Source organism: Salvelinus alpinus, chromosome 1, assembly GCF_045679555.1.
Source record: "Salvelinus alpinus chromosome 1, SLU_Salpinus.1, whole genome shotgun sequence".
Taxonomy (NCBI): Eukaryota; Metazoa; Chordata; class Actinopteri; order Salmoniformes; family Salmonidae; genus Salvelinus; species Salvelinus alpinus.
In genome coordinates this window covers 80,863,744-80,881,549 of record NC_092086.1, presented here as the reverse complement: position 1 = coordinate 80,881,549, position 17,806 = coordinate 80,863,744, and the positions used below count along the sequence as shown (strand labels likewise).

The following is a 17,806-nucleotide window of genomic DNA, read 5'->3' as shown; positions in this document are numbered from 1 at the left end:
TAGACAGACAGATCGGTGCATGCAACATGTCAATACCTCTCATAAATACAAGTAGTGATGAAGTCAATCTCTCCACTTTCAGCCAGGAGAGATTGGGATGCATATTATTAATATTAGCCAGCCGTGCTGCCCTGAGCCAATTGCAATTTTCCTAAGTCCTTTTTTGTGGCACCTGACCACACGACTGAACAGTAGTCAAGGTGCGACAAAACTAGGGCCTGTAGGACCTGCCTTGTTGATAGTGTTGTTAAGAAGGCAGAGCATCGCTTTATTATAGACAGACATCTCCCCATCTTAGCTACGACTGCATCAATATGTTTTGACTATGACAGTTTACAATCTAGTGTTACTCCAAGCAGTTTAGTCATCTCAACTTGCTCAATTTCCACATTATTTATTACAAGATTGAGTTGAGGTTTCAGGCTTAGTGAGTGTTTTGTTCCAAATACAATGCTTTTAGTTTTAGAAATATTTAGGGCTAGCTTATTCCTTGCCACCCACTCTGAAACTAACTGCAGCTCTTTGTTGAGTGTTGCAGTCATTTCAGTCGCTGTAGTAGCTGACGTGTATAATGTTGAGTCATCCACATACATAGACAATATGGCTGTACTCAGTCAGTGGCATGTCGTTAGTAAAAATATTTTTTAAAAGCAAGGGGCCTAAACGGGTATGTGATGTGACAAATAGGAGTTGCAAAAAGATGTGACAAATAGGAGTGGCAATATTGTCTGCTATTATCCTCAGTAATTTTCCATCCAGATTGTCAGACCCTGGTGGCTTGTCATTGTTGATAGACAACAATAATTTTTTCACCTCTTCCACACTGACTTTACAGAATTCAAAAGAACAATTCTTGTCTTTCATAATTTGATCCGATGTACTTGGATGTGGTGTCAGCGTTTGTTCCTGGCATGTCATCCCTAAGTTTGCTTATCTTGCCAATGAAAATCCTTAAAGTATTTTGCAATATCAGTGGGCTTTGTGATGAATGAGCCATCTGATTCTATGAATGAAGGAGCAGCCGAGTTGGCTTTTTCCCCCAAATTTCATTTAAGTTCCCCCAAAGCTTTTTACGATCATTCTTTATATAATTTATCTTTGTTTCATAGTGTAGTTTCTTTTTATTTAGTCACATGATTTCTTAATTTGGAGTACCTTTGCCAATCAGTTGGGCTAGACTTAATTGCCATACCTTTTTCCTCATCCCTCTCAACTATACAATTTTTCAATTCCTCATCAATCCAAGGGGATTTAACAGTTTTTTGTCATTTTCTTAATGGGTACGTACTTATTAGTAACTGGAATAAGTAGTTTCATAAATGTGTCAAGTACAGCATCTGGTTGCTCCTTACACACTACAGACCAGTAAATATTCTTTACATCAACATATGAATCCCTACAAAACTTCTTGTATGACCTCTTATACACTATATTAGGCCCAACCTTTGGAACTTTGGTTTTCCTAGATATGGCTATTATATTGTGATCACTACATCCTATGGATTTGGATACTGCTTTAAAGCAAATATCTGCAGTGTTAGTAAAGATGTGATCAATACATTTTAATTCCTGTGCTGTTTGTAACTACCCTGGTAGGTTGACTGACAACCTGATACAGGTTGCAGGCACTGGTTACAGTTTGAAGTTTTTTCCTGAGTGGACAGCTTGATGATAGCCAGTCAATATTTAAATAACCCAGAAAATATACTTCTCTGTTGATATTGCATACATTATCAAGTATTTCACACATATTATCCAGATACTGACTGTTAGCACTTGGTGGTCTATAACAGCTTCCCACCAGAATGGACTTTAGGTGAGGCAGATGAACCTGTAGCCATATTTCTTCAACAGTATTTAACATTAGATCTTCTCTATGCTTTACAGGAATGTGGTTCTGAATATAGACCACAACACCTCCTGCGTTGGCATTTGTCTTTTCGGTAGATGTTATAACCATGAATTGCTACCACTGTATCATCAAAGGTATTATCTAAGGGAGTTTCAGAGATTAATATGAATGTCCTGTGTTACAAGCAAGTTACTGACTTCATGGACCTCGTTTCTTAGGCTACATATATTAATATGGGCTATTTTTAGCACTTTTCTTGGTTTGATTGTTTTTATTGCTTTACTGGGAAGCTTAGAGGTAGACTTACTCATGATTTACTTGGAGCTAATAGTGCAGGGTGAGCTGCATAAAGTGATCTTCCTACTATTGCACACCGACTCAGTGGTAACAGTGTAACTCTGGTTTATAGGCTCATGATTACTGCTTGCAACAGCTGAAGGATAAACAGATGTATTCGGTGCAATTATGGGTACATAAATTAAATTACTTACATTGTGTTTGCCAGTGCCCCTAAAATAACGTACTTTGATGCAGCATTATGACTCATTGTCAAAATAGTAGGGATTAATTTAGCTGGTCTTGGATCATTATTCCTCCTCCAAACTTTAGTTGGCATTGCATTAGGGCTCCTCCTGGCATCTACAAACCCATATTCATCTGTCGGACTACCATCACTCCAGAGAACACGTTTCCACTGCTCCGGTGTCCAATTGCAGCAAGCTTTAAGCCACTCCAGCCGACACTTTGTGCATGGTGATCTTAGGCTTGTGTGCAGCTCTTCGGCCACGGAAACCTATTTCATGAAGCTCCCGACTAACAGTTCTTGTGCTGACATTGCTTCCAGAGGCAGTTTGGAACTCAGTATTGAGTGTTGCCAGTTAAGACATTACTTTTACGCGCTTCAGCGGTCTCATTCTGTGAGCTTGTGCAGCCTACCACTTCGCTTCAACAGTTGTTTCTACTAGACGTTTCCACTTCACAATAACAGCATTTAGTTGACCAGGGCAAAAATTTGCCAACCTGACTTGTTGGAAAGGTGGAATCCTATAATGGTGTCACATTGACTTGGGGCGGCAGGTAGCCTAGAGGTTAGAGCGTTGGGCCAGTAGCCGAACGGTTGTTAGATCGAATCCTTAAGGTGACATGGTAAACATCTGTCATTCTGCCCCTGTACAAGGCACTGCTCCTAGGCTGTCATTGTATATAAGTATTTGTCCTTAATTGACTTGAATAGTTAAATAAAAGGTTGCAATTTTTTTTTTTAGTCACTGAGCTCTTTAGTAAGGCCATTCTACTGCCAATGTTTGTCTATGGAGATTGCATGGCGGTGTGCTCAATTTTAATCACCTGTGAGTAACAGGTGTGGCTGAAACAACCAAATCCTCTAATTTGAAGGGGTGTCCACATACTTCTGTATATATATAGTGTACCTAACATTCCATTAACAGAAGGAATCACATGCTTTTTATCTGGTGGGGTCTCATTGAAAACAAAGTTCAAACTAAAAGCAATGAGTTTAATTTAAAACAGGGTTTTCCAACAGATGACAGCAGTTGTCAGGAAAATCCTTCAGGCTATGGCTGACTGCTTTCAACAGCATAAAACTTGAATGAACAAGTCTGATTAACTCTTAATTCAAATATGTCAATCTTAAAATTAACCATACAAAAATGTGGAAATATTTTTTAAATTGCAGGTTGTTTTCTATCCTCCAGTTCCAACTTTTCAAACAAAGTAGCTGGCAATCAAACTTTATTACACCAGGCACAAGAATCTTAAGATTTTCAGAATAAGCTCAACCCATAACCACACTTAAAGTAAACCGGGCTCAACTAAACCACTTCTTACTCAAACATGTGTCTAATGACAACAATGCTGTGATTAATGGTTATGAACATATTTAACACAAACATTGTCTACTACAAAAATGGTTTAAGTAAAAAGTTTAAACACTTGAGCATTATAATGGCACATACGATAGATGCAAAATAAAAAAGCTCAACATTCATTGCATGATAGAGTATAAACCAATATAATCATATTAGGGAGATCGCTCGATAACTGGTTCGTCGCACTTGACTGGTCCAATTTCTTTATCGCCACATGCACATTTGACAGAAGCCTTCAATTGAGCAGTTGACCATATACTGGGAATCAATCTGTGTTTGGAATTCAGGCATTAGGCATAAAGGGGGGGGTTAAGGGTTGGTAGCTGGGGTTGTTTAAGAGAAGGCAGCGGGCGTGTGGCCCCTGCGTATTCTGCCAGGTAGCAGAGGGAAATCCTCAGGCAGGAGAGCATGCTCTCTGCAGGTGGGACAAGTGCTCTGCTCCTTCAGCCATGACTTAATACACTAGAGGGAGAAGGGGAGAGGAAAAGATACGTGGTAGAAAATGAGACTGACCGTCAAACCTATCCGAAAGCAAGAACAGGAATTCCCAGTTCCTGTGTTCTACTAGCCCTAAATAACCACAGGGCCATAGATAAAAGCACTGGGCAAACTCAGTTGGAGACTACTTAAGGGTGTGATGAAGTGGCCTTACCTCTCTGTGGAAGCTATGTCTGCACTCTAGCACACACAGGTCCTCCTGGGACATGTCCTCATGGCAGATGATACAGGGATCCTCCATGTTCAACTGTACAAGACACACATACATCAGAATCAAAAAGTCCTTGTAGTACACAACAGCAAACCCTACAATTTACGCACTATTTAGGCTTCGACCCGAGTTAGACCTCATCAGCATCTGTACATCCATGTTATTGTCTGAGCAGGAGAGTCGAGCCCTGCTGTGATTACTGTGCGCGACTCAGTGTGAAGTGCAAGCTGAACTCACCGCCTTTGACTTAGAGTGTCCCTGGGCACCCACACTCTTCCAGACATGGGTGGGGGGTCCAGTGGAGTGGACAGAGGCTGGAGAGTCAGAGCGCGAAGGTGTCCCAGCAGTGTCACCTCTACCGGCACTGCTCAGCTGCTCCTGGACACACAACGCACACACGTTACAGTTCATATGGAAGCCAACAGTTGTGTGCATATTTTAACCTAGGAGTGAACGTGAATAAGGACATAATACATTTTCAATTGATGCTTCCAGTCAAGATACTTTGATATCCCTTTAGTTCAAAATCTTGCTAAACATCGTGATAAAAAGCATCCCTGATAGAGGGGATACAGAACTAGAGCAAGTATGAAGACATTTGCCAACAGGTGTAGTCTGGTCCTAGTCCTTGGTGCAGGTTACTTTGGGGCGCTTACTCTGGTGGAGTCTTGGTGGTCCAGGATGAGCTGGGCCACTCTGTTGATGACCTCCTGGTAGGACAGGGAGTTCAAGCAGCCTCTGTTGGCCGTGCGCATCTCCCCAATGAACTTGGACAGCACAGGCCTGAAATGACAAATCAGTATTGAATACTAGGGCGCTCGTACACCCATAATACCCATTTGTGTGCACGCGTGTCTGTTACGTTACCTGCTATAGTGAGGGAACATGACGCTGAGGCGATCTACGATTCTATCGTACACATTGGTGGGCTGTGGGGCCGGTGGCCTGGAAGCCTGGTTCGGCTGGGGCGCCCTCGTGATAGGACGTTTAGTGGTCGCACTAGCTGGAACTCCAGCCATACCGGAGGGCAGTGCAACACTCTGATCCATGGCTGGGGCAGGAGGGGCTCTAGGAAACCCCGGGTGACTGTAGAGGGGGGCTCTCATGTGCACTGGATGGCAAAGGAGCTGCTGGAGAGCCTGGGGTGGGAACAGCATCAGAGTGGGAGCCGGTTAGTAAGACCACTTGACAGGAGATTACAATGGAAATGTTCCGAAACACCTTGACAAACTGACATGGGGCAGAGGTAAAGCCTGGGGAGATTGTAGAGCTGTGTGTACATGTATAGAAAGTTAATTCTGTCCTTAACTCAGTCTTTTTCAAGCAACATTGACTAGATTGTGGGCCACCCCACATAAGAGACATCTCTTCCCTGACAGAGCTGCTCTGCCTCTAGCTAGCTACCTGCTCTGACCCCAGGGACCCTCTGATGGGGAAGTGGAGCCCCAGGACCTGCCCGCCGTGTGAAGCCTGCGCTGTATCTCAAGCATGGCGCCACTAGGGGAAAGCTCAGGCCTGGGGGAGGGCTGATGGAGGGGACAGAGGGGAGGACGAGGTAGGGGACGCAGAGGGGTACCAGGGACAGGTCTTCCTCTGGGACAGAGTAGATCTGGGAGAAGCAGGGCACCACACACAGACCTCACTCATCTGACAAACAGCTTCAATATATAGGCTGAGAATAGCCTATGCAGTTTCAAAGCAAGTCGCTAGGCATTTATGGTCACAACAGCGCTCTTACAATTTTATGAAATAAACCCAAGACATAGGATGCTGAGCTAACATGCTGTTTGTCAGAATGGACAACAAAATAAAGACGTCAGAAAAAGTAAACCTTTCCTAAACTTAGTCTGGTTGTGCTGCATCTTACCGGTACAGGTGGGGGCCAGGGGGCGCTGGGGACTGCAACTGGGGGTAGAGTGCACAGCCTGGTCCCCCTCTTTACCTGTTCCATCTGATCCTGGTACTGTGCCTGTGGAGAACAACAAAGCTGTCACCCAAACACAAACGGACCAGCCCTCAAAAGCCTGTGCACCTTATGTCCAATTTCTTATCCAAGGTCTTCTGTAGTCACATTGGAAATGGCATCCCAATAGTTGAATCTGTGTTTGTTAGCATTGTTCTTTTGTACCTCAGTTGAGCGGATTTTCTCCTCTGCTTCTTGAGCACATGCCATCCAAGCATCTGTGGCTGACTGGAGAATTTGGGAAGGTAATCTGAGGATGAAGGAGAGAAGAGATTGAAACTGCTAAACTGGTTCTGGTGACAGCATGCAACCGAATTTACGGGTCCTCAAGTCTGCCCTGTGGTTAGTGTTACCAACACCTACCTGGGTGAGACTTCCTTGAGTTTGGCCAGGATGGCCCTGGCATCAGACAGAGACCTGTAGAGGCAGCGCAGGCCGCGGCTACGCTGGTTCTCCAATATAGACAGCTAGGGAACATGTCAGTTGGGAGAGAACGTTAGAGCTACAAATGGTAGGGGAAACTCACTACCCACGCCTAAGAATCCTGAGGAACATGCAGGTATCTCAACATACACATTCAACCCACATACCTCAGCTCCCTGAGACCTTCTAGTTGCCTTGGCACACAGGTCTCTGCACCGCTTGATCTCATCCTCCAGGCTCATCTTCTCAGCAGCTGACTGGTTACTATGGGAAAGAATCACTGCACATTTAGCACAGCAGCACAATGCTCAGAATAGTTAGTGGCATGTTAACCTAAATGCCACTCATTAGGACGCATGTGAAAACACTGCAGGTGTTGTGATGTTGCTGTGTGTTTAGAAACATGTCATAACATGCCTCAGCTCCAGGAAAGTATTCAACTGGGTCTCATACTCCTTGTTCTTCTTGTGGATGTTCTTAGAAATGCTGTGGAAGATAAAAGCATTTTTTTATTGAATCAAAGTTTGTCACTCACACCTATATAGACAACCAAATGTGAATTTATCAATGACTCCAATGTCAATCATGTTGAAGGTCCCTTTGACCTTCACCCATGGTGCCCATTTGGATATACACAGGGCAGGGCTAGACAGCCTCGGCCATACCTCTCCTGTGACTCCGCCAGCTCCTTTATCTCAATCTTTAAGGCCTTCAGTGTTTCCTGATTCTCTTTCTTCTCCTGTTGGTCCTTCTTCACCTCCTCCTCCAGCTTCTGCTGGAACAGGCCCAGCTCTTTATGGATGATCTGGAACACAAAACACTATCAGTCACTGGGCAAAACATCATGGAACTCTTCCGCCCACACTAAAACCGCAGTTTCAACTCCTCTTCCAGACAGAAGTAGGGTGAAGTGGTGCCCATAGACAATGATCTTGGGTCAGTTTTGCATTACCCCACTAATGGTTAAGGTTAGGATTGGGGAAGCTGATCATAGATCTCTACCAAGGGAAACTTCACCCTGAGCCTTCCACACCAGTATGGGAGTACTCCTTTCTACCTGTATTGAATGGTTGATTTCCACTTGCTCTCCTTCTAGGGCAGATATCTCCGTTTGGCGTCTTTGCTTCACAGCGCCATAATCCTGCTTCATTTGCTGGATCTGCTGCTCAAACTCTGCATTACTCTTCTCTTTCTTGTTCATGTCTCCCTGGAGCATGGAAACAGGAATGATATGAGAGGTCAATATGATGGAGGACAATAATGTATTAAATACAAAGGCTTATTAGGTATTCAAAACTCACATTATTCCCTTCAAAAGGCTCATAAGGCTCCGTGTTAACAGCCACTTCACTCAATGCGTCACAAGTTACTACCTATAGAAAGGAAAACAACTAGACATTACACTTGGCCTTGTGATCAGTGATCTTAAAAACTTTCAAATGGAGTGAGGACAATCCCCCACCTGTACTTCCACTGCAGTCTTTCCAGGTGCCTTGGCACTGTGAACAGGAGCATAAACAGTCTCACACAATCCCTGTTCATCCATGCCACTAATATAAAGGTCAAAATCCTCAAGGTTATGCGGATCATGGTTATTATATGACTTGTCCTCCGCTCTCAGAGTTCCAATGGCACGTGCTATTTCGTTGGCAGGGGGGGCAGGTGGAGAGCCAAAAACAGGTAAAACATATGGGCTGGGGAGATTGGCGATCACCTGAAGATAGCCAGTGAATTCAACCGGGTTAGGCCGCATATTAATGATGGCAACAGGCTCTTCATCATAATCCCCAGGTCCAGAGTCATGAGAGTTTGGGAGGAATTCCATAGCAGAAGGGTTTAGAGAGAGTCCATTGGGGATATCCCCTATGAAGTCTAGATTGTCCATTCTGTGAGTGTTGGCATCCTGCAGTGACACAGCGTGCTTCATGAGGCCCAGGAGGTTGTCGGTCATGACGAAGCGCAGCGACTCGAGGAGGAAGTGCTCAAGGCCACCTGCCTCATGGATCTTCTGCTGGGCATCAGGAGGGAAGTTGTCTAGCTCACCCACCAGCAAGGGGTCCTGGGCCCCTAAGGGACCGTACTCTTCTAGGATCTGGGCAAAGTAGCTGGGAGGAAAGGCAGACTTACAGGTTAGGGCCAGAGGGCATATACAAGGATCAGCATGACATCTGAATACACAACCAATACTTCAGGTCATTGCTTGGACTTGTGCATCCTCATGAGTTATTGAAACAAGTTATAATACACATTTTCTGCAGACTAAGACCCTGTTGTCCAATAACCAAAGGAGAAATAACGGAGGCACTTACTCGTACAAACTCTCCTTAGTTGGGTCAGGGTTGTTGTCCAATATTCTATTGTAGTGGCTACTGCGACTGCCAATGTTGTACTGTCCCTCAAACTCTGCCACCTGATTTCGAAGATGATTGGGAATGCTGAATGGGTCAGTGGAGTCAGTGGAGTCAAGGAACATTCTGCAGAGAAATTATGAGCTGGTGAGAACAAGCTGGGGGTTGTCAATTGGCAGACTTAATGAAGACAGTATTCTACAGAATAGGTAACTTACAAAGAGTCATGTAAAAAATCCTCGTCGTCCTCCTCTCTTGAGGTACCACCTCTCATTCCCGACAGGACAATAACTGACTAAGTAACAGAAAAAGAAAATTAGATTGGATGTCCAGAAAACACACAATAGCCTACATTTCTCTAGGTTTAAGGCTAGAGTTAAACAAAGCAATTTTCACATCACTTGTAACTGCAACTAAAATTGCATCTCAAAACAACTTTGCTGTTGTTACATGAAGCAACTCAAAAGCAATTAAAATTGCATTCAACAGCCAATCAAATTGAAGCTGCTTGTTTGAGAACTCTAAACTCAACCCATGTGATCTGCTGCATTACATCATGGTTTCACAAATTAGTTGTTTATCCAACTGTTTGGTTATTCTAACAGCAAGGATATAGAAGAAACACAGCCTGTACAACCAACTGCTAACTAAGCTAGCAAGCAAAGTTCATTGTGGACAATCTGTTTAGGGAGAGGTTTGGGTTCACTTCAAAATTACATAGACTGCTAAACCATGTACAATAATTTGTATACATCTCCTGTTGTGCCAGTTTCTGTTCTGTCAACCCTGATCACAGTTTTTGCTGCACAGCACTGAAAGCGGTGTTAACTGGGTCAGAATTACAAACCTTCAAATGGTTCATGTGACAAGTTTGTTTTGATTGGCTGTTGCATGCAACTAGTTGCAAACATTTGAAACGTTACAACTAGATGCAGCCACGTTGCAGGGGTGTGTTTTTCTAAGCAACTCTGTTGCAAGCAACTAAAATAGCGTGAAAGTTGCATAGTGTAACAGTCTAAGTCCTAATGCTCACCCCCTTTGGCTCCTTCTGCTTTTTTTTCCGGTTTCTGTTCTTAGTCTTAATAGGGGAATTCTGAAATTGAGGGTTTTGATTATTAGTATATTATGCCTTACGTCAAATGCAACACTAAAATCCAGTTGCCTTTAAAAATAAAAGGCATCCAATGATCAATACTTACAATTTCATTTTCAATCCCTGTCTTTTTAATCACTAAACAATGCCCATCTGAAAGAGGTGGAAACAGTTAAGTTAACACATCTGGAAACAGGAACAGCAGCAAAACTTACTGAAATGTTTGCTTCAAGTGGACCTTTCCCCTGGTAAGGAAGGTGTGCGGGTCCAAACGCTTACCCATTATTTCAAAATAATCATCCAGCACAGTGTGGCAGGTGGCGTACTGGTCTCTGTGCTCCTCCAGAGTCCAGATAAACAGCCTCATTTCCTGGGAAGGGGCCTGCTTCAGGTACTCCGTTAGAGTCAGGCCTAGGCGGCTAAAAAACTCAGGCATGGTCCCAAACTTCTCTATGAGCATGTCCTGCAGGGGGGCAAAATTGAGCAAAGGAGCGAGGTCGAGCTGCTCCAGGTGGTCTGCATAGCGGTCAATGAACAGTGCAGCTGAATTCAGACCTGGGGAGACCAGGGGAGGAAAGAGAAAATTAGCCAAGCTGGCACATAAAGCATAGAGTCAAGCCCAATTGTGTTGCTGCTGAGTACCTGAAGAGTAATCTAGTGGTGAGAGGGTACACAGGTATGCAGCTGGGGAGGTTAGCATTGCCCATCAATACATACGTTGAAAATGCAAATGTGTGCTGACCTGCGCTGTTCAGTTGGTGGGCCCAGTCGTGCAGCTTGGGGCTGGTGTCCAGGCAGCCGCTTAGGCCATGGATAAAGACACGGGCCCACACCCGGTTCTTCTTTTCCAGGAGGAGCTCTACAACATCCCCCAGGGTCTCCACCTGCCTCTCAGTGTACGAAGTGCCCAGCTTGTTCCCCTTGATCTGATCCAGGTCCATCCATGGCTTAAGGTTCTCCATCAGGACAGAGATGTTGTGGCGCTCAGCCCTGAATAGGTCTTTACGCTCACTGATCTGAAGCAGAACACGATCCCCGTAAGCTAGCCAGGTGGAGGATGAAGCTGGAGAAGGGTGTTCAACAGTTAGAAACTGAGGATAATGTGACTAAGAGGAACTGTGGTGTGGTCAGAACAACATTTGGAAAGTAAGTGATGTGGATTGCATCATGCATTTATACTGAACAAAAATATAAAACGAAACTACTGACGAGTTAATATAAAGGACAATCAGTCAACTTAAATTCATTAGGCCCTAATCTATAGATTTCACATGACTGGGTAGTGCCGCAGCCATGGGTTGGTCTGGGAGGGCATAGGCCCACCTACTTGGGAGCAAGGCCCAGCCAATCAGAATTATTTTTTGGCATACAAAAAGGGCTTTATTACAAACAGAAATACTCCAGTTATCAGCTGTCCGGGTGGCTGGTCTCAGACGATCCCACAGGGGAAGAAGCCGGATGTGGATGTCTTGAGCTGGCGTGGTTACACGTGGTCTGTGGTTGTGAGGCCGGTTGGACGTGCTGCCAAATTCTCCAAAATGGATGTGTGAGGTGGCTTATGGTAGAGAAATTAACAGCAAATTCTCTGGCACAGCTCAGGTGGACATTCCTGCAGTCAGCATGCCAATTGCAAACTCCCTCAACTTGAGACATCTGTGGCATTGTGTTGTGTGACAAACCTCCACATTTTAGAGTGGCCTTTTATTGTCCCCAGCACAAGGTGTACCTGTGTAATGATCATGCTGTTCAATCATCTTCTTGATATGCAACACCTGTCACGTGAATAGATTATCTTGGCAAAATAAATGTTCACCAACAGGGATGTAGACATTTGTGCACAACATTTGAGAGAAATAATATTTTGGGCGTATGGAACATTTCTGGGATCTTTTACTTCAGCTCATGAAACTTTACATGTTGCGTTTATATTTTTGTTCAGTGTAGTCACATCTTTACATCCTTTAAGGGTGAGGTCATTGAAACAGGTTCCTTTAGAGAGGAAATGTTGAATGTACATCCGGTGGAATATAATACATGTAAGGTGTACCCTTCTGTTCTATGACAATGGTTTCCCCGTTCTCCAAAGCTATTTCATCATTCTTGGCTTGCGTAGACAGAGAAGCATCTTGCCTATGTTGCTTCCGCCTGAGTTTACGATCCTCTTTGGATTTCAACTTCTTGAGACTGGCAAGCAAAATGAAAAACATTGAAAAGATACAGAAACAATTGTGATTGTGTAATAGTACTGCCTTGGTTAAAGATGTGCATGACATACAAATTGTGTTGTCTGTTCAGTGGGCAGTCTGATAAAATTAGTTGGGTGTGGACATTGAGAAACTTGAGCACACAAATATTTCATCTCACCTTGTACATTTCTGATTTACTCTCAATGTTGCTTTACCCATAGGTTTGTCAATAGATGCTTCAAACTAAAGACAGAATAATACATTCATTAGCATGTTCCCCAAATTTGCAATGACTTAATAAAGTGACAATTTTAGAGAAATTCCTTACCTCACATTTGACAAGCCCTGTTGAACCATAGATTTTAATATGACAGATTCTACCCCCACAGTCTGGAGTAAAGCACATTCCCTGCAGGAAATCCTGTGGGTAAAAACAGACATGAGTATAACCGAGGCAAGAGTAACGTAAAATAAAATTGGTGTGCACTTGATCGTTGTAAATAGATGTTACCTTTTCATTCTTATCAGAGAATGCTGTTGCTTTCAACTTCTTCCAACAGTTGATATGGTACTCCACTTTGCAGCTTTGGCAGCAAACCATCCGAATGAAACCCTAAGTGTAAAGACAGCAGTTTGAGTGCTTCGTGAACATGTTAGGTCTTTGACTTTCATGGAGACAATTTAGGTTGAACACATTTGCCTTTAACCTTAAAATCTGGATCTGTGAAGTAGATTTCTATTTTGGAATGTCCGTGGCAATTCTGATGCCGACAAATGGCATCTGGTTTAGGTGGAAATTTGCACATCTCTATGGATTCCTCTAGCAGCACCTGGTTTGGGGTTAAAATAAAACAATCTAAATGACAGCAAGCAATGACATTTCCTGCCTCATTTCAACAGTTGAGTTGACCCAAACCCAAGTGAGATCAATGAAAACATACCTTGAAATAGTCCAGCTTACTTTCCTCAACAATAACTTTAGTAGTGGGCCAGGTCAGTTTACCAGGTGTTATCTTTTTCTTAACCATTTGCATAGAATCAGAAAACTGTTCCAGAGCAAGTGGAAATCTACAGGGGTGGAGGAAAAAACATTTTAGTTTACCCAGTGACGTGCAGCTAATTTCAGCGTATCTATAAGTATTATTCCATTTGTATCTACCGGTTCTCCTTCTGATATGCCTTTCCAATGCCATAAAAAACCAGACACTGAAACTTCCTCTCTTCAAAATGTTTGATATTTTCAAAGTCTTTTTGAGCTTCAGCAAGTTCCTAAATAGGAAAAAACCCATTAGTACAAAGCCTGATGGAGTGCAAATTTGATTTGCTTGAAAAGCAGTAGCCTCCCTTTGTAGCTAGCTATCACACAGAATGTTTCTTACCTCTGGTTGACCAATCTCTATCAGAGCAGAGGCATGCCCATAAATCAGCAAAACTTGGTCAAGAGCACAGAGTCCAAGTTCCTGGGGATAAAAAAAAATAAGTTAATCAGCTGCTAGCTAACTTAGACCAACGACTGCTACACGACCAGAATTGTGGACACCTGCTCGAACATCTCATTACAAAATCATGGGAATTAGTATGGAGTTGGTCCCCCCTTTTCTGCTATAACAGCCTTCACTCTTCTGGGAAGGTTTTCCACTAAATGTTGGAACATTTCTGCAGGGAATTGCTTCCATTCAGCCACAAGAGCATTAGTGAGGTGAGGCACTGATGTTGGCCGATTAGGCCTGGCTCGCAATTCTAATTCATCCCAAAGGTGTTTCGATGGCGTTGAGGTCAGGGCTCTGTGCAGGCCAGTCAAGTTCTTCCACACCGATCTTGACAAACCATTTCTGTATGGACTTCACTTTGTGCACGGGGGCATTGTCATGCTGAAACAGGAAGGGGCATTTCCCAAACTGTTGCAAGCACAGAATGTCATTGTATGCTCTAGCGTTAACACTTCCCCTCATTGTAACTGATGATCCTAGACGTCCACTTTAATACCAGCACTTGCAATTGACTGGGGAAAAACATGCTAGCTAGTTAAAATGTGTTGGTTAGCCATCTAAATTGTCAAGACTTGGTTGTAGGGGAAAGAAATATAAAAATCTGCTTCGCACTTTTGAGAACGCTCACCATGACTTCACCTCCACATCTGAACAAGGTCTAGCAAGGACAAGGTCTAGCAATTTTCTCTAAAATAAAGCCCAGCAATGTATTCATTCTGCCAGCTACACTGAAAATTTGTCTTAGAACAGAAGCAAATGGACAAGACACTCTTGCTACGTTTGCATCTAATATAGTTTGTAACAAATATACCCCAGTTTCCAGTTATGCTGCACCCTTCCTAATGCACACCCCATACACAGTGCATTCGGAAAGTATTCAGACGCCTTCCCCTTTGTTACATTAGCCTTATTCTAAAAAGGATTAAATAAAAATCTCAATCTACACACATTACTCCATAATGACAATGCGATAACCGGTTTACAAATGTGTAAAAATAAATAACTTAAATATATTACATTTAAGTATTCAGACCCTTTGCAATGAGACTCAATTGAGCGCAGGTGCATCCTGTTTACATTGATCCTCTGAGACGTTTCTACAACTTGGAAGTCCAACCGTGGTTAATTCAACATTTGGAAAGGCACACCTGTATTACATATTTTTTTTTCTTCATGGGTTTCCATGGCTGCGCAGCAAGCCTAAGATCACCATGTGCAATGCCAAGTGTCGGCTGGAGTGATGTTTAGCTCGCCGGCATTGGACACTGGAAACATGTTCCCTGGAATGAGTTACCACACTTCACCATTGGCAGTCCGACGGACGAATCTGGATTTGGCGGATGCCACGATAACGCTACCTGGCTCAATGCATAGTGACAACTGTAAAGTCGTGGAGGAATAATGGTCTAGGGCTGTTTCATGGTTCGGGCTAGTCCCCTTAATTCCAGCGAAGGGAAATATAAACGCTACAGCATACGACGCTGCCAACAGTTTGAGGAAGGCCCTTTTCTGTTTCAGCATGACAATGCCTCCATGCAAAAAGCAAAGTGAAGTCCATACAGAAATGGTTTGTCTAGATTGTGTGGAAGAACTTGACTGGCTTGCACAGAGCCCTGACCTCAACCCCATCGAACACCTTTGGGATGAATTGGAACACCGACTGCGAGCCAGGCCCACTCGCCCAACATCAGTGTCCGACCTCACTAAATGCTTGTGGCTGAATGATAGCAAGTCCCAGGATCATGGAATGAGCTGTTAAACAAGCAGGTGTCCACATACACCACATGACCAAAAGTATCTTCTGAATGCTGCAATGACAACACATCACCTGGTGTGCACTCATTTCGATTGAACTTTTGCTATGTTGTGTAAGAGTTTGTACTGAACGACACGTTTCAAAAGAAAGTTAACAGACTGAGGTACAGTATGTTTTCTCCGTTTGGTGGGTGTGGCTAGAAGCAGTATTTCTGAACAATGCTGTATTTTTAATTTGAGCAAGGTGCGCCTCCTGCCACCTTTGCCCGGTCACAGGACAACCATAGCCTGGTCAACCCAGGACAGCTTAAATCAAATCCCCTCGAGGAATGCATTTTTTTTTTTTAAAGGGGGGAATCTGCAATTGCTACATCCCTTCCATTTTTTTTTACTTCAAATTTATTTCTATGTACCAATTGACTAAGAATACAACTTCTAAATGCCTCATGAGCTTAGTTGTGCTGTCATACCAACAGAACCCAGGGAAGGGGACAGCTCATAATAATGTCCAGTACAGAGAGCATGGAATGGAAAATACATGGAAACCATGTATTTTATACCATTCCAGTCCTGCCATTACCACAAGCCCATCCTCCACAATTAAGATGCCACCAACCTCCTGTGTAATATACCCTGAAAACATGTTTAACTAAACTCAGCAAATGAAATGTTTTCACTATCAACTGCGTTTATTTTAAGCAAACGTAATGTGTAAATATTTGTATGAGCATAACAAGATTCAGACAAACTGAACAAGTTCCAACAGACATGTGTCTAATAGAAATGGAATAATGTGTCCCTGAACAAAGAGGGGGGGGGGGGGTCAAAATCTAAAGTCAGTATCTGGTGTGGCCACCAGCTGCATTAAGTACTGCAGTGCATCTCCTCCTCATGGACTGCACCAGATTTGCCAGTTCTTGCTGTGAGATGTTACCCCCCTCTTCTCTTCCACCAAGGCACCTGCATGTTGCCGGACCTACCCCTCACCCTCCGAGCCAACAGGTCCCACACGTGCTCAATGGGATTGAGATCTGGGTACTTCGCTGGCCATGGCAGAACACTGACATTCCTGTATTGCAGGAAATCACACAGAACGAGCAGGATGGCTGGTGGCATTGTCATGCTGGAGGGTCATGTCAGGATGAGCCTGCAGGAAGGGTACCATATGAGGGAGGAGGATGTCTTCCCTGTAACGCACAGCGTTGAGATTGAGTTTGTTATTGCAGACAGTCCGATGATGCTGTTACACACCACCCCAGACCATGACGGACCCTCCACCTCAATCCCGCTCCAGAGTACAGGCCTCGGTGTAACGCTCATTCCATCGATGATAAACGCGCATCCGGCCATCACCCCTTGTGAGCCAAAACCGCAACTCATTAGTGAAGAGCACTTTTTGCCAGTCCTGTCGGATCCGGTCTGGGCGGTGGGTTTGTGCCCATAGGCAACAACGTTGTCAATGTCTGGTGAGGACCTGCCTTTACAACAGGCCTACAAGCCCTCAGTCCAGCCTCTCTCAGCCTATTGCGGACGGTCTGAGCACTGATGGAGGGATTGTGCGTTCCTGGTGCAACTCAGGCAGCTGTTGCCATCTTGTACCTGTCCCGCAGGTGTGATGTTCGGATGTACCGATCCTGTGCAGGTGTTGTTACACATGGTCTGCCGCTGCGAGGACGATCAGCTGTCTGGCCTGTCTCCCTGTAGCGTTGTCTTAGGTGTCTCAGTACAGACATTGCAATTTATTGCCCTGACCACGTCTGTAGTCCTCATGCCTCCTTGCAGCATGCCTAAGGCACATTCACACAGATGAGCAGGGACACTGGGCATCTCTTTTGGTGTTTTTCAGTCAGTAGAAAGGCCTGTTTACTGTCCTAAGTTTTCATAACTGATTTTAATTGCCTACCGTCTGTAAGCTGTTAGTGTCTCAACGACCGTTCCACAGGTGCATGTTCAATTGTTTATGGTTCATTGAACAAGCATGGGAAACAGTGTTTAACCCCTTTCAATGAAGATCTGTGAAGTTATTTGGATTTTTACGAATTCTTTTTGAAAGACAGGGTCCTGAAAAGGGGACATTTCTTTTTTTGCAAGAGTTTAT

At 43.9% G+C, this 17,806-nt stretch overlaps 1 protein-coding gene across 3 annotated transcripts in view; it reads right to left on the bottom strand.

Moving 5' to 3' along the window:
• Positions 1-3,356: 3,356 nt before the first annotated feature.
• ttc3 (tetratricopeptide repeat domain 3) overlaps positions 3,357-17,806 on the bottom strand; it is a 34,206-nt gene continuing 19,756 nt past the window's right edge. For all 3 annotated transcript variants that reach the window (XM_071328637.1, XM_071328646.1, XM_071328653.1), the window contains exons 19-46: positions 13,843-13,923; positions 13,623-13,732; positions 13,405-13,531; positions 13,171-13,293; positions 12,975-13,076; positions 12,792-12,884; positions 12,642-12,706; positions 12,325-12,461; positions 11,020-11,340; positions 10,557-10,832; positions 10,384-10,430; positions 10,218-10,277; positions 9,403-9,479; positions 9,146-9,310; positions 8,299-8,941; positions 8,138-8,209; positions 7,894-8,043; positions 7,502-7,641; positions 7,254-7,322; positions 7,004-7,100; positions 6,777-6,880; positions 6,579-6,663; positions 6,318-6,419; positions 5,318-5,589; positions 5,107-5,233; positions 4,688-4,828; positions 4,394-4,486; positions 3,357-4,203 (exon numbers count right to left, since the gene is read on the bottom strand). In XM_071328637.1, the coding sequence (XP_071184738.1) occupies positions 4,075-4,203; positions 4,394-4,486; positions 4,688-4,828; positions 5,107-5,233; positions 5,318-5,589; positions 6,318-6,419; positions 6,579-6,663; positions 6,777-6,880; positions 7,004-7,100; positions 7,254-7,322; positions 7,502-7,641; positions 7,894-8,043; positions 8,138-8,209; positions 8,299-8,941; positions 9,146-9,310; positions 9,403-9,479; positions 10,218-10,277; positions 10,384-10,430; positions 10,557-10,832; positions 11,020-11,340; positions 12,325-12,461; positions 12,642-12,706; positions 12,792-12,884; positions 12,975-13,076; positions 13,171-13,293; positions 13,405-13,531; positions 13,623-13,732; positions 13,843-13,923 (4,008 nt within the window). In that variant the 3' untranslated portion in view covers positions 3,357-4,074. The remainder of the gene's footprint in view (positions 4,204-4,393; positions 4,487-4,687; positions 4,829-5,106; positions 5,234-5,317; positions 5,590-6,317; positions 6,420-6,578; positions 6,664-6,776; positions 6,881-7,003; positions 7,101-7,253; positions 7,323-7,501; positions 7,642-7,893; positions 8,044-8,137; positions 8,210-8,298; positions 8,942-9,145; positions 9,311-9,402; positions 9,480-10,217; positions 10,278-10,383; positions 10,431-10,556; positions 10,833-11,019; positions 11,341-12,324; positions 12,462-12,641; positions 12,707-12,791; positions 12,885-12,974; positions 13,077-13,170; positions 13,294-13,404; positions 13,532-13,622; positions 13,733-13,842; positions 13,924-17,806) is intronic.